General features: G+C 37.2%; 1 protein-coding gene and 2 long non-coding RNA genes across 3 annotated transcripts; all 3 read right to left on the bottom strand.

The window, feature by feature from the left end:
• Positions 1 to 277: 277 nt before the first annotated feature.
• On the bottom strand, positions 278 to 1,695 carry LOC109174704. Its single transcript, XR_002053155.1, has 3 exons — positions 1,614 to 1,695; positions 1,480 to 1,535; positions 278 to 307 (listed from the first exon to the last, which is right to left on the bottom strand). It is a non-coding gene; the product is annotated as an uncharacterized LOC109174704 (long non-coding RNA).
• A 2,478-nt stretch (positions 1,696 to 4,173) lies between these two features.
• Positions 4,174 to 4,901, bottom strand: LOC109173812. The gene is made up of 3 exons (XM_019323119.1): positions 4,790 to 4,901; positions 4,570 to 4,675; positions 4,174 to 4,456 (listed from the first exon to the last, which is right to left on the bottom strand). Exons 1-3 carry the CDS (start codon positions 4,899 to 4,901, stop codon positions 4,174 to 4,176), a joined length of 501 nt encoding a protein of 166 aa, XP_019178664.1.
• A 569-nt stretch (positions 4,902 to 5,470) lies between these two features.
• LOC109174706 lies at positions 5,471 to 6,888 on the bottom strand. The gene is made up of 3 exons (XR_002053156.1): positions 6,807 to 6,888; positions 6,673 to 6,728; positions 5,471 to 5,500 (listed from the first exon to the last, which is right to left on the bottom strand). It is a non-coding gene; the product is annotated as an uncharacterized LOC109174706 (long non-coding RNA).
• Positions 6,889 to 15,623: the final 8,735 nt, after the last annotated feature.

Genomic DNA, 15,623 nt, shown 5'->3' with positions numbered 1-15,623 from the left:
ATAATAACACTTGAATATACAATAATTCCACAACCCAAAATGAGAGAATATAATTGACTTGTTCTTCCCAAAAAGTCATCAAATCCACTATTAGATATTTACAATCAAGAGTAGTATGTCCAAAATGCATCACAAGCACCAAAGCCAAGCACAATGGTCTACCAAAATTACAAAGGGTCAATGGGAAAGTCTAAATAAACAAAAAATCCATGATAAGCTCCAAAACTAGGACTAAGTCTCCAAGTTTCAAAAGTCACCTTCGACACCCCACCACTTGTGCTCGTGCTATTCACATGTCCTTACTACTCTGAAACATGAGAAAATAAAATACAAATAATGAGCTAATGCCCAGTACGTGATACTCCTCTCAACCCCGGATCTAGTAACCCAGAAATAATACAAAAAGCTTTAGAGTAATAACTCGATCAAAACTCGATCTTTAAACTATATCGAAGTCATAATATACTCTCATCATACTATACACAAGCTCACAAAACAAGAAACTTTAGCTACATGGGCATCAATAATATTTCATAAAACAATACTTTCAAAAGCACAAACCATTCCTTAACATATGACCCATTGGCAACCTACAACTACCATTATATTCTGTGGCACATGTCATTATCGGTATAATGGTCCAAAAAGACTCGACGATTCGGAATGAGTCAGGCTCGACGATTCAGAATGAGCCGGATGGAACGTTCCAACAAATAATTCAAAAGACTCGACGATTCGGAATGAGTCAAGCTCGACGATTCGGATTGAGCAATTAGGAACGTTCCAAGCCGAACAGAACAAACAACAAAAATGTAGGTTGCCTCATGAGTTTGGTCAAACCTTCAAAATAATTCTTATAATCAAATAGCCCATTGTAGCAAAAATCAATTCCTTAAAGATCACATAACAAAGTTCATATTTCCAAAATAGATAATAAGTTCATCAAACTAAGAAATATGCAAGGTATAAACCATTCTCAAAATGATAATTTTCTTAGTGCATAACTCTTTAAACATCATAGACTAGTTCATAAAACTAAAATAATTTCAAAGGGATTGAAATGGCTTAGGTGGAAAGAACTCAAGTTAATAAGCATGTGGTTAGGATTTCAAATCTCACTTTAAACAAATAATCCATTTTATAAGGCATATATATAAAACAAACACACAGAATGCTAGCAGACAGAGTCGAACCCACGACTAACCCACCTGCACAGCAACAAAAACCATTCTGCCATCTCAACACTTATTAACAATTTCAGTCAGAAATTCTTAACATCTATCCGAAAACACAGTTTCAACGAACCCAAACACAATTTCAATTCAGACTTCAGCTTAGCATTTCAGACCCAAAAACATATCATAGTCTAAAATATTTTTAACTCATACTAACCCTAAAATGGGTATTCAAAATAGTGGAGATTATTCCATAATAAGTTATGGGTTTTACAAAATAAGGAGAGAAGAGCTAATCACTTACCTAAAACATCCAAATCTTAGCTATTTAGCTCGCCAAAATCCCCTTGTCAAAAATCCCTAATATTTTCAAAAATCAATCTTAGGGCTCAAATGATAAACCCAACTCAAAGAGTGAAATATGGAGGTCAAACTCACCTAGAATACTTCAATAGCTTTGAGATCTAAGCTTGAAGAAGATGGAGATCAAAGCTTCAAGGTTTTTCCCTTCCTCTATCTCTCTAGCCAATATTCTTTTTTTCTTCTTTCAAATGAGATGGTCTTCCAATATAAAAGGGATTCCTTAAGCTTTAAGGATAAAGAGGGGTAATTTAGTAAATTCATCCAATATCAATTTTAATAACCTTTGACTTGTTGACCTATTTTAATAACATAGGTATATTTTTATTTCTAAGATAGTGGGTATTACAATCTCCCCACCTTAAAATAAGTTTCGTCCTCGAAACTTACATACCATCAAACTTGAAGAGTTTAGGATATCTATCCATCATATCATCATCCTTTTCCATGTTGCTTTTCTTGGAGTATGATGTGAACATTGCACTTTAACAAATGGGATTACTCGGAACCGCAACACTTGTTCCTTCCGATCAATGATGCGAAGAGGTACTTTGTCATAAGTTAGGTTATCCCTGACTTGTAGTGGTTGATACTCTACCTACTCTTGAAATCCAAGACACAAGCTCGAAGCATATCCTCCGAGGTCAGAATAGTCCTCTCGTTTGCCCATCTATTTGTGGATGAAATGCAGTGCTTAATTTTAATTCAGTCCCCATGGCTCGTTATAAGCTTCTCCAAAATTTTGACACAAATCTAGAGTACAGGTCAGATACTATACTAACAGGTACACCGTGAAACCTTACAACTTCATTCACATACAACTTAGCTAGGTCTTCTTAATGGGTAGAAAAATGTGCAACCTTAGTGAGTCGATCCACAATAACCCAAATTGTATTTTTCCCATAATGACTGTTTGGTAATTCACTCACAAAATCCATAGATATATGTTCCCAATTCCAATGAGGTATCTCTAAGGATTTCAATAATCCTGTAGGTCTTTGGTGTTCAACTTTAACGCACTTGTTGACATACCATGTATCTAACCACAAAGTCAGCAATATCCCACTTCATACCACTTCACCAGAAATTATTTCTCATATCTCTATACATTTTGGTAGCACCTTGATGTACCAAGAAGTAAGACTGATAGGCTTCCTTTAAAATATCCTTCATTACCTCAACATCATTCGGAATGCATAGCCGGGACTTGAAATATAGGGATCCATCATCTTAAATAATGAACTCTTTTGGGTCACCCGCTTGATTTTTTTATTTTCCCGAATCTTAATCAACTTGGGCAACTTTAATGCGATCTAATAATACTGGTTTTGTAATCATAGTTGCCAATATCCCCCCTTGCTTATTTTGTAAAAAACCTCAACTTCTAAATCTTGAAAATCTTTCAACAATTGGGTTTGAGTAGTTACCACTATCACATTAACCGTGTGAAACTTACGACTTAGAGCACCAGCTACCATGTTAGCTTTACATGGATGATAATTAATAGTGAGGTTATATTCTTTTATTACCTCCAACCATCGTCATTGTCTCATGTTCATTTCCTTTTGGGTAAAGAGGTACTTCAAACTCTTGTGGTCCGTGAATATTTGACAAGATTTTCCATACAAATAGTGCCTCCATATTTTTAAAGAAAATACCACAGCTGTTAGTTCTAAGTCATGAGTGAGGTAATTAACTTCATGGGGCTTGAATTGTCGAGAGGCATAAGCTACCACCTTATCATTTTGCATCAACACACATCCTAATCCTCTTCTTGATGCAACACTATAAATAACAAATCCCCCTTCCCCGGATGGTAGGGCTAAGATAGGTGTACTAACCAATCTTTTCTTTAATTCTCAAAAGCACTTCTCACACTCCTCATCACATTCAAACTTTATACCTTTCCGAGTTAATCGAGTCAATGACATAGATATTAATGAGAAATCCTTCACAAATCTCATGTAATAACCTGCTAAACCTAGAAAACTCCTTACTTATGTAACATTAGTGGGTTTATGCCATTGTGTTATTGCTTCAACCTTAGTTGGGTTTAAAGAAATCCAGCCCCTAGAAATTACATGACCAAGAAAAGACATATCCTTAAGTCAAAATTCACATTCACTTAGCTTGGCATACAATTCCTTTTCCTTCAAGGTGTGCAAGAGGGTCCTCATATGTTGAGCATGCTCTTCCCCACTCTTTGAATATAGCAGAATGTCATCAATAAATACCACAACAAATTTGTCCAGAAATGACTTGAGGACCCTATTCATTAAATCCATAAAGAAAGTAGGAACATTAGGTAGCCCGAACGGCATCACCAAAAATTCATAATGGCCATACCAGGTCCTAAAAGTAGTCTTGGGTACATCACTAGCTTAAACCTTCAATTGATGGTACCCTAATTTCAAATCAATTTTTGAAATGTATTTAGCACCTTGAATTGGTCAAATAAATCATCTATGTGAGGTAGAGGATACTTGTTCTTGACAATAACTTTATTCAATTTCCAATAGTCAATACACAATCGCAAGCTACCATCCTTTTTCTTCACAAATAACACTAGTGCACCCCAAAAAGATACACTAGGTCTAATAAATCTCATATCAGGCAATTCTTGCAATTGCACCTTTAACTAACGTAGCTCAGACGGTGACATGCAATAAGGGGCCTTTGAGATTGGAGTAGTTCCGGGAACCTCTATTTTAAACTCAATTTCTCTATTTGGAGGTAATCCAATTAAATGCTCTAGGAACACATCCGAAAATTCCTTAACAATTGGGATATCATCTAACTCAACTTCTTTCGGGTGGGTATCCACATAAGTCAAGAAACCGCTACACCCTTTTCTCAATTCTTTCTTAGCCTTCAATGCATAAATTACTTTCAATGACACTTTCGACACCAACATTCCGCTCCTAAGAAAGTGTCTCAAAGTAAAGATAGATTGTCCAGGAATTTGAAATACCACCTTCCTACGAGCGCAGTCAATATAGGCATAGTTTTTTTTTTTTTTTTTTTTTTTTTTTGCCAGTCCAATCCTAATATCACATCAAAATCCTGCATATCTAGTCGAATTAAATCAATTGGCACATCACTCCCATTAAGTTGTAGATAACCATCTTGAAACCAAGTATCTGTCACCACAATTTTCCCCATAGGGGTATTAACATACAAAGGTGCGCTCAACTTCTTAGCTAGCAAATTTAAATTCTTTGCAAACTTTTCATAAGTAAAACAATGTGAAGAACCTGAATCACACAGCACATAAGCATTCACAACTATGTTCTGAATAGGCGACACATTTATCGACAACCTAACTTGACGAGTTCGACCACGAGTAGGAACACCCCTCCTAATCATAGTAACACAACACTCCCTAAATTCACAACAGAGAAGGAATTAACACATTAGCAAAAAAAAAAATGTTCAGGAAACCACATCCAAAACTCGCTCAAAGCCTAAACTTATCATCCGCTAGGTTAAAGCCTAACCTTGCAAAAATTCAAACTTAACTTCTTGACCAACTAAGGATTTAAACCTAGGCTCTGATACCACTGTGTCACGCCCCACTTCTAGGACATGACCCGGCCGTATCGTTACGTGAAGACCTGTAACAATACGAAGCCTAACCATACATACCTCTCAGAATCTTCATAATAACACTTGAATATATAATAATTCCACAACCCAAAATGAGAGAATATAATTGACTTGTTCTTCCCAAAAAGTCATCAAATCCACTATTAGATATTTACAATCAAGAGTAGTATGTCCAAAATGCATCACAAGCACCAAAGCCAAGCACAATGGTCTACCAAAATTACAAAGGGTCAATGGGAAAGTCTAAATAAACAAAAATCCATGATAAGCTCCAAAACTAGGACTAAGTCTCCAAGTTTCAAAAGTCACCTTCGACACCCCACCACTTGTGCTCGTGCTATTCACATGTCCTTACTACTCTGAAACATGAGAAAATAAAATACAAATAATGAGCTAATGCCCAGTACGTGATACTCCTCTCAACCCCGGATCTAGTAACCCAGAAATAATACAAAAAGCTTTAGAGTAATAACTCGATCAAAACTCGATCTTTAAACTATATCGAAGTCATAATATACTCTCATCATACTATACACAAGCTCACAAAACAAGAAACTTTAGCTACATGGGCATCAATAATATTTCATAAAACAATACTTTCAAAAGCACAAACCATTCCTTAACATATGACCCATTGGCAACCTACAACTACCATTATATTCTGTGGCACATGTCATTATCGGTATAATGGTCCAAAAAGACTCGACGATTCGGAATGAGTCAGGCTCGACGATTCAGAATGAGCCGGATGGAACGTTCCAACAAATAATTCAAAAGACTCGACGATTCGGAATGAGTCAAGCTCGACGATTCGGATTGAGCAATTAGGAACGTTCCAAGCCGAACAGAACAAACAACAAAAATGTAGGTTGCCTCATGAGTTTGGTCAAACCTTCAAAATAATTCTTATAATCAAATAGCCCATTGTAGCAAAAATCAATTCCTTAAAGATCACATAACAAAGTTCATATTTCCAAAATAGATAATAAGTTCATCAAACTAAGAAATATGCAAGGTATAAACCATTCTCAAAATGATAATTTTCTTAGTGCATAACTCTTTAAACATCATAGACTAGTTCATAAAACTAAAATAATTTCAAAGGGATTGAAATGGCTTAGGTGGAAAGAACTCAAGTTAATAAGCATGTGGTTAGGATTTCAAATCTCACTTTAAACAAATAATCCATTTTATAAGGCATATATATAAAACAAACACACAGAATGCTAGCAGACAGAGTCGAACCCACGACTAACCCACCTGCACAGCAACAAAAACCATTCTGCCATCTCAACACTTATTAACAATTTCAGTCAGAAATTCTTAACATCTATCCGAAAACACAGTTTCAACGAACCCAAACACAATTTCAATTCAGACTTCAGCTTAGCATTTCAGACCCAAAAACATATCATAGTCTAAAATATTTTTAACTCATACTAACCCTAAAATGGGTATTCAAAATAGTGGAGATTATTCCATAATAAGTTATGGGTTTTACAAAATAAGGAGAGAAGAGCTAATCACTTACCTAAAACATCCAAATCTTAGCTATTTAGCTCGCCAAAATCCCCTTGTCAAAAATCCCTAATATTTTCAAAAATCAATCTTAGGGCTCAAATGATAAACCCAACTCAAAGAGTGAAATATGGAGGTCAAACTCACCTAGAATACTTCAATAGCTTTGAGATCTAAGCTTGAAGAAGATGGAGATCAAAGCTTCAAGGTTTTTCCCTTCCTCTATCTCTCTAGCCAATATTCTTTTTTTCTTCTTTCAAATGAGATGGTCTTCCAATATAAAAGGGATTCCTTAAGCTTTAAGGATAAAGAGGGGTAATTTAGTAAATTCATCCAATATCAATTTTAATAACCTTTGACTTGTTGACCTATTTTAATAACATAGGTATATTTTTATTTCTAAGATAGTGGGTATTACAATCCCCAAGCCTCTTTATCTTGGCTGTTGAATTGTTATCTGCTATGCTGTGTAAAAATGATAATTACTTATTCTCAAATATCAGGTGGCCCTTCTGTGAGCCACCTATCCTTTGCTGATGATGTTATCATCTTCACATGTGGGAAGGGGGAAGCTTTGGAAAAAACAATGAGAACCCTAGAAGCCTATGAGAGTCAGTCAGGACAACTTGTGAATAAACAAAAGAGTGGTTTCTATGTACATGATGGGGTAGGGGGTGGGCTGTTAACAAAATTGAGAAAGTAACAAAATGCAAGCACAAAAATTTTCCTTTTACATACCTAGGATGCCCAATTTATAGAGGAAGGACAAGAGTGAGTTTGTTTGCTTCTCTTGTGGAGAAAATTGCAACTAAGTGCAGGGGGTGGCATAGTAAACTGCTCTTTTAAGGGGGAAAGTCTGTCTTGATCAAATCTGTCTTGCATGGAATGCCTATTCATATATTCTCAGCCATGGATCCACCAAAAGCTGTCATAAAACAAATAGAGAAAATCCTGGCAGATTTCTTGTGGGGCAGTTCAGAAGGAAGGTTGAAGTATCACTGGAGTTCCTGGGAATCAATGGCAAAAACAACAGAAAGTGGAGGGGTAGGGTTCACTAGTGTGAGAGATATGGTGGCTGCATCTACAACTAAACTATGGTGCCACTTTAGAACTGATGACACACTATGGAGAAAATACTTGGAAGCACAATACTGTACAGGGTCCCACCTAGTTTGTGGAACATGGCAGTACAAAGACTCCCATATTTGGAGGAGAATGGTTAGAGCTAGAGACAAGGTTGAAAAGGAGATTATCTGGAAAACTGGGAAAGTGGATGTCAACTTTTGGTGGGACAATTGGTCAGGTCTAGGAGCATTAGCTCTGGTCTTAAACATACATGGCAAAACAGGAGCAAAGGATAATCTGAAAGACTATTACAGGAATGGAAAGTGGGAGATCCCTAGTCTTGGTCCTGAAGTGCAAAATGTTGTACAGAGAATTAGGTTGAATGCAAACCTGTCAGACACCCCAAGATGGAGGCCTGAGAAAAATGGAAACTTTTCCTAGCTGCTGCCAAAAAGTTTGAAAGAGGGGTTAGGAGGGATAGAACAAGCAACTTACAATGGGCAAAGAAAATCTAGATTAAACATGTTCCATGGAAGATGGCCTTCCTGGCTTGGAGAGTGTTCAAGAGTAAAGTCCCTTTGGATGATGTCTTGGCTAGATTTGGCTACAACATTGTCTCAAAATGCAGTTGTTGTCATAATCCAAGTTGTTGCACTACTCAGCATGTTTTCTGCACAAGTGAGACAACTCAGGCAGTTTGGAACTTCTTTGCAAAATCTTTGGGAATTTCCTTAAGAATAAGAACCACTGAGCAAGTGTGTCATCAGTGGTGGGGAAAAAGGAAACATGCTGGAGAGGTATTTGATAGGAATCTAATAAATTCAAAACAACTATTCTACTTTTTATTATTTTCCAACTAATCCAAAATTTATTAATAATATGTACTACCACATGTCATTTATAAATCATTCATCAAACTACTATTCTATTTTTCACATCACTTCCCCACAATCAAACCTCTGCGGAGGCATACCCCCCCCCCCCCCCCCCCCCCCCCCCCCAATATTTGGTATTAGAGCTTATTACGATTCTGAGAGATTAAAATGATTCACTCATGTTTAGTATTTTGCATTTGGAAACTTAGAATATATGAATATAATTTTCAAATTTTTTTAGCAGACATGCAAGAATATTGTCATTTACAAAATTGGGAACAATATGAACACTCTTATAATAATTACGAATTTACACTTAGGAAAATTCTTGAAATGAAAAGTTATATTACAGAAATTTCGGCATGAATTTTTCTGAAAAAATTTCACATTTAAAATATTACCAAAAATTTTATAAAACTAGAGCATTAGAATCTAAATATGGTTAGACACCGAAGGGAAAAATTATGACCCAAATTCCCCTTTTTATAAAACAATAAAGAATACTTATGAATCTCACAAAGAAATTTTAGAAGAAATTGAAAATTGTATAGCAAAAATAATCTGTTAATATGAATCAGTCTAATGAAATAATTTTAAAACAAATAGATTATTTAAAAACTATGATGGAACAGCAAGAAAAGAAAATTTCAAATTTATTAAAATTAATTGAAAATTTTAACACAAAATTTGACTTAGTAATAAGAGAAAAACAAATAATTGAAAATCCAAAATTAATTGAGATAAATAATTCCATAGATTTGTTATCCAAAAAAAATTTCTAATATTCATATTTCTTCACAAATTAAATCCAAAACAAAAAAATTTTTGACATACAATTTAGAAGAAGTCAAAAAAAATTTAAATAAATGATGAATCCTTTTACAAGAAGGTCAAGAACATTAACTTTAGAAGAACCTAGTTCTTCTAGAATTAGCACATTAAACCAAACCAACAGTCCCTCTTATTTAAACAGACTTTTAAAATTAAACTCAAACAAAAGTTTCTATAAATTGGAACAAATTGTTGACACTGAAAGAGACTTAGAAATTATGTCAAATGATTACATTAATACATTAAGACCAAACATGTTATATAGAACTGGAGTTTTAGAAAATAATTTCAGTTTAATTAGAACATATAGATCCAAAATGTTAGAACTACCCGAAGGTAGGACTGAAACATTCAGATTATTAACAAATGAAAGTATAAATTAAATTTCTTCGAAAAATTTAAATTATATACATTTAGGATTAATTACAATTGGAGTTAGAGGACTAGTAATGAAACAAAGCGGGACAAAAGTCTTAATTGCTGTTTTTTTTTTTTTTTTTTTTTTTTTTTTTTTTAAGAAGAAGGAATTAATTCATTAAATCAGCTTCAAGAAAGCTTACAAGAAAAGAAGGTGGAGAGTCCAACCACTCCCCACAATCTGACATAGAAAAGGCTGCCCTAGCAAGAGTATGGGCTGCACTATTCGCAGACTACTTAACACAATAAAATTCAACATCACCTATGTCGGATGCTAAATTTTTAATATCATCTACCAATAAGCCAAAAGCAGAACTAAAAGGAGAAGAACGAATGGCATCAAAAAGTACTTGAGAATCCATTTCAATATCCACATTTCCCATACCGGTGCCTTTCAACCAACTTAACACCTCCCGTAAACACATGGCCTTGGCCTCCTTAACCCGGTAAATCCCATCAACTATCATATTCTTAGCAGCCATGAAACTCCCCTGATCATCACGCATCACCCACCCTAGCCCCATACCATTTGTGCCTTGATCCAAAGAAGCATCCGAGTTCACCTTATACCTCCCTTGCCGTGGCCTCGTCCAACGCACAACAGAATCAATTGCACCGTGAACAGTTGCCGTTGCATTCGCACTTGACCACCCCTCCAAAAAACTAAAAGCCCTCTAGATGAGCACACCCGAGTTAAACACAATGCCATTCCACACGCTGTCATTTCTCCTTGACCAAATAACTCAGCAAGACATTACAAAATAAGGCAACTTAGCATTATCCATAGAACTCAAACACCAGAAAAACCAGTCCGTAATATTATTACCAGAATATGAGCATAGATGCGCCAGCCCCATATTATTCCAAATCCGTTTAGCTTCCACACAAAATGCAAAAAGATGTAGCACAGACTCATCAGACATCCTGCACATGTATCAATCCAAAGAACACTGAACATTTTTAGAGCACAAAACATCCCTTGTAGGGAGATAAGCTGAAGCTAGCTGGCTAAAACACTTCACCTTCGGAGGAATATGCAAATTCCAAATCCTTAACCATGGTTTCCCGTCAGCCTGCACCATTGTCAAATGCTTGTAACAAGACTTCATAGTATACATACCCTTCTCATCCCAGTGCTAAGCCCAGCGATCCTGTGGCCTCCTCAAACTAATAGGAATGTTCAAAATAAGATAAGCATCATGAGAATAAAAAATATCACGAACAAAATCAACATCCCACGTGGTACCTTGAACATCAAATAAAGACGCAACAGGGGCCTCATACACAGACTGGTGCAACTCCGTTGTAACATAGGGATTTTGATCATCTGGCAACCATGGATCCCAACCCATAAATAATATCAGTCCTTGCACCCACTACCCTTCTATATCCCTCCTTCATTAGTTGCTGTTTTAGATACTAGAAATCAATCATCACTGTAATTTTGCATTTCCTCAGTTTAAGATTATTATTAGAGATAATTGACTGATATCCTGGACTGACTGATTCAGTGACGTGAATTGTCAGTCATTCAGTTAGACGACAGATTAGATTATAGCGGAAGCTAAAGTAGATAATAAATCAACACATACGATGTTTACCCAGTTCGATACAGTGTGTATCTACATCTGGGGGACGATCACCGAGGCGTCCAATCCAATGTACAAAGGTAGAGATACAACGATCTCACCCAAGTGCCCCACACAAGGTACGTACCCAGTCTATAAAGGTTTAGTGGATTGTTGAAGTCGGAGAGCTACGCATGCAGAAGTCCAATGAAATCCCTTCAATTGGAGAGCTAACTCTGATGCAGTCCGCTTCAATGACGCAGTCCCAAGTTGTTCCCACAACTGAGTGATCTTCGCGTCCTTTCGTTTAAGCAACGTTAGTCCTTCTCAAGTTCTTCATCATAATCACCAAGAAATTATTATCTTGAGAAGATGCATGATAATCAAAGATATGTGTCTCTCTATAGCATGGAGTGTTTTCGTCTTCTTAAACTCGTAACCCTAATTCTTGACCGAATGAGGATACTTATACTTCCTTGGTAAGAACACTCTCCAAAAATGTCTTTGATTGTAGATGGTAGGACAATTTGTGAAGAATGCAATCTTAAAGATTCGGTCCATACCTTCCAAAACAGATCCGCTGATATTCTTTCCAAAAATTGTCTTCTCAAACCGCGTTCAGCATTTTGGAAACATCTCCCTTTATCAGATCTTCAGTGTCAGTGCGTCTGTTGATGATCTGATCAATCAGTCTTCTGTAAGAGTAAACAGACACCAAGCTAAACCCTATCTTAATTTGCCATAATAATTTTGCCAATTATACGTTGGGGTTTTTGAACAAAATAAAAACACTAACAATCACTAAATAAACAAATTATTGGGTTAGTAGAAGTAGACATGAATAATAATATAGGATTTTACTATTTATGTCCAAATTATACTATTGCCTTTAAGGACATTAAGTATATAAAAATTCAAGTCCAAGCAAAAGGATTTGGAAATTTTAAAGGATCAAATATTGTGTTGGACGTAATCTTAATGGGAAGATTATCCACACAAGTTTGCCCAAGATTTAAAATTAAAATTGATAACATAATTAAGATAATTGAGTCTAAAGGAATCAAATTTTTTGGACCAGAACTAGTTTCTTCTTCTCTTTTGGCAGGAGAAGAATGGAAAATTGAAAACTTAATCACTGAAATTGAGACTCTAAAGCCAACAGAGGTAGTACTAAGTATTCAAGGGACCTTCACTTTCAGACTTCACATTCTCAGCAGCAGCAGACTCAGTCAAGCTTAATCAAAGCAGAACAATCGCAAGTTCAGTACGGGCTGCATTGAACTGATTCGTGATAATGTCATTAACAGTCTCTAGCTTAGACACCCGAGCCTTCAGACGTAGGGACAGCTGAACATCTTTCGCATGTGGTGAGTCCTCAACAGTTGTGTCAGCGTCAGATGATGGAGGAGCATTAACTGGTGTAACATCCCGGATATACTTGCCAACCAAGAGTCGCGGATCAATAGTATAGAGCAGAGACGGAGTAATAATCTCGCTTGGCATTGGTACTAGGCCCTGTGACGTCAGAACTCCAAAGATGAGATTAGGATAAGGCAGTCTTACCTTCTGTTCCCTCGGATGAATCACGGTGAGAAAATGATAGAAGATCCACTTTCCCAGATCAATGGACATCTTGGTGCCAATTCAGAACAAGAGAGCAGCCAGTTTGAAAATGTGCAGAGGGGAGCCAATTGTGCAGTGCAATACGGTGCAGGATAACATATTTGGAGGTAAACACCGAGCTAGACAGGGTGTCAATATCACCTGTAGGCCATACTGGAGTCTGACCACCAATGAGCGTCCTTGCAACCAAATCCCAATCAGTAATTTCTTCTTCGTCGACAGCCTTCAACCCATAATAGTCATTGATCATGTCTGGCCCGAACACATACCACTGCCCTCTGATGAAAATCTGCTAGCATCGTGTCCCATTAAGGTTATCAATTTCTTTGTTCAGATTGCAGTAAAACTCGTAGGTCAACAGCTTTGAGTAGGGACAAATGGATGTCACAGTCTTTAGTAAGCCAACCTCACTCAGCAAGGGTAAAATATCACAGACAGAATTCAACTGATTCTCATCAACTGATCGCTGAAGAATAAGCTCTCGTCTAACCATAGTAGACCACTTGCCTTGAGCTGTTGCAGAAACAAACTGTGGCTTGTAAATGGAGGTGTCAGGACTGTCAGACGCAGCTTGTACATCAGGAGTGACACTTCTTCCTCTTGACCGGGTTGTAGCTTTCATTTTCCTGGTAGCAATGGTTGTAGCAGGGGCCTTATTCTTGACTGCCGATATCAAGGTTTTGAACACTTGCTGGATTGGTGGGTCACTCTCAGCCTGCACTGAATCGGCTGATCTTCGTCTTTTCTCTGGTTGGACAGTTTCGATATTATCATCACCAGTTTCCACAGATACTCTTTCGGGGTTGCCTTTTCGTTTGGATTTCCTTGTTTCTCTAGTAGGGGAGTGATCAGTAGGACTCGGAGAAATAGAGTTGCTTGTCTCAGACACAGGAGCATATGAAGATGCAAGAAGTTTGGAGACTTCCCTAATTCTGAAAGTAGTGGAATCTGGATGTGCTGTCTCTTCCATTGTAAGGGACCCAATGGGGCCAGAGGATGGGGCTTGTGGACCATATACTTCAGCTAGAATTTTCTCATCATCACTATCTATCGGTACAGAAAGATCAGCAGGATGAATGACTCTGTATGGTTCAGGCACAGAGGTAGAGGGTAAACCCGCAAAGTATCGGATGTGATCAAGACTCTCTGCCAAGGTAGTAGACATATAGACAGGAACACCATCAATCGAATCAGAGGGACGATGGCTTAGAGATTTTTCAGCTTCAATCTCCGCAGATACCTTATGTCGATCATCAACTTGGCAGACCTCAGTAGTGGACTTAACAACATCAGACACAGAACCAACAAAAGGCATAGATCGCACAACATCAGTGGAATAAACAACCAGGCTCAAATCATCTACCTTATCAGATTTTTGAACTTTTCCTTCCGACTCACTGTTAAGAACAACTTTTGCAGACTCAACCATTTCAGAAGATAACAGATGTGGATCATTAGATAGAGAGGACTTAGCAAACAGTAGAGTATTTTCATTATCAGGATTTTCAACAGGTAGAGCAGACTCATTATCATCAGAAAGTAATTCAGCAGGCTTATCAGGGGAAATCTCAATAGGAGTTTCAGAAGTATTGGACCTGTTTCTCAGAATCTCAAGACGATGTTTGGCTTCGCCCTGTGTAGCTTAAAGGTAGAGAGGACGAGCTTCTGCCATTTGACTCGAGACTTCTTCTGATTCCAGTGCTCTTTGGGCAAAATATTGGAGGAAAGCCCCAGCTCGGTTCCCATCTTCAGGTTCAGCAATGGAGGCAGGGCTAACATCGTCACTTGCTTCCGAGGCCAGCATCAGAAGATCGCTTGTGTCATCATCCGACCAGTCCGCATAGAATTCAGGGTAGTTGGAAATCACTGTGACGATGATCTCATCGCAGAGAGCAGAGTCCAGTTTCAATTTCTTCTTCATTGCGAGTTGGAGGAGAGTTTACACATGCTTTGTTGCGTTTTCTGGTGTGTGGATTTTCCTTCCCAACTTGAAAATGATATTCCTTACTGCATCGGCCATGTTTGTGAGATTTGGGGAAGAGAATGGAAAAACCCTAGGCAGAGAACCAATAGAAGATTAACAGAGAACAGGGTAGTGTTTAGAACTCTTCTTCTGCTAATATTGAACAAATGAAATATATAATCCCAAGGGTGATGAACACTATTCAATGCGGTTGTCAGTATGCATGCAGCTGTGATGTGATTGACGCAACGGTATAGCTCCTTTTTAGGGAAGAAACGGAAGATTTGGAATTTGAAAGAGACGATTTAATTTTGGTAATCAAGGTTAAGATATCATCTTAACAAAAACAGAAGAGAGATTAAAAAGGAAGTCAAAGATGTAATTTTGACTCGAGATTGAGACCATCATACACTCTCCTTTTGTGTTATCGTTCTGCCTTACTGATCAATCCCGCAGATCCCCAGAGCAGATCTGAGAATTTCAAACCGATTTGCGTCTAGAGGCTTAGTCAGTATGTCAGCCAATTGTTTATCCGTTTGAATATATTCCAACTCTATCTCCTTTGATTCTACCAAATCTCTGATATAGTGATGCCTTATATCAATATGCTTAGTTCTGGAAT

The sequence above is a fragment of the Ipomoea nil genome, unplaced genomic scaffold, assembly GCF_001879475.1.
Source record: "Ipomoea nil cultivar Tokyo-kokei standard unplaced genomic scaffold, Asagao_1.1 scaffold0146, whole genome shotgun sequence".
Lineage (NCBI taxonomy): Eukaryota > Viridiplantae > Streptophyta > Magnoliopsida > Solanales > Convolvulaceae > Ipomoea > Ipomoea nil.
The sequence above is the reverse complement of the archived record's forward strand: the minus strand, read 5'-3'. Positions and strand labels throughout refer to the sequence as shown.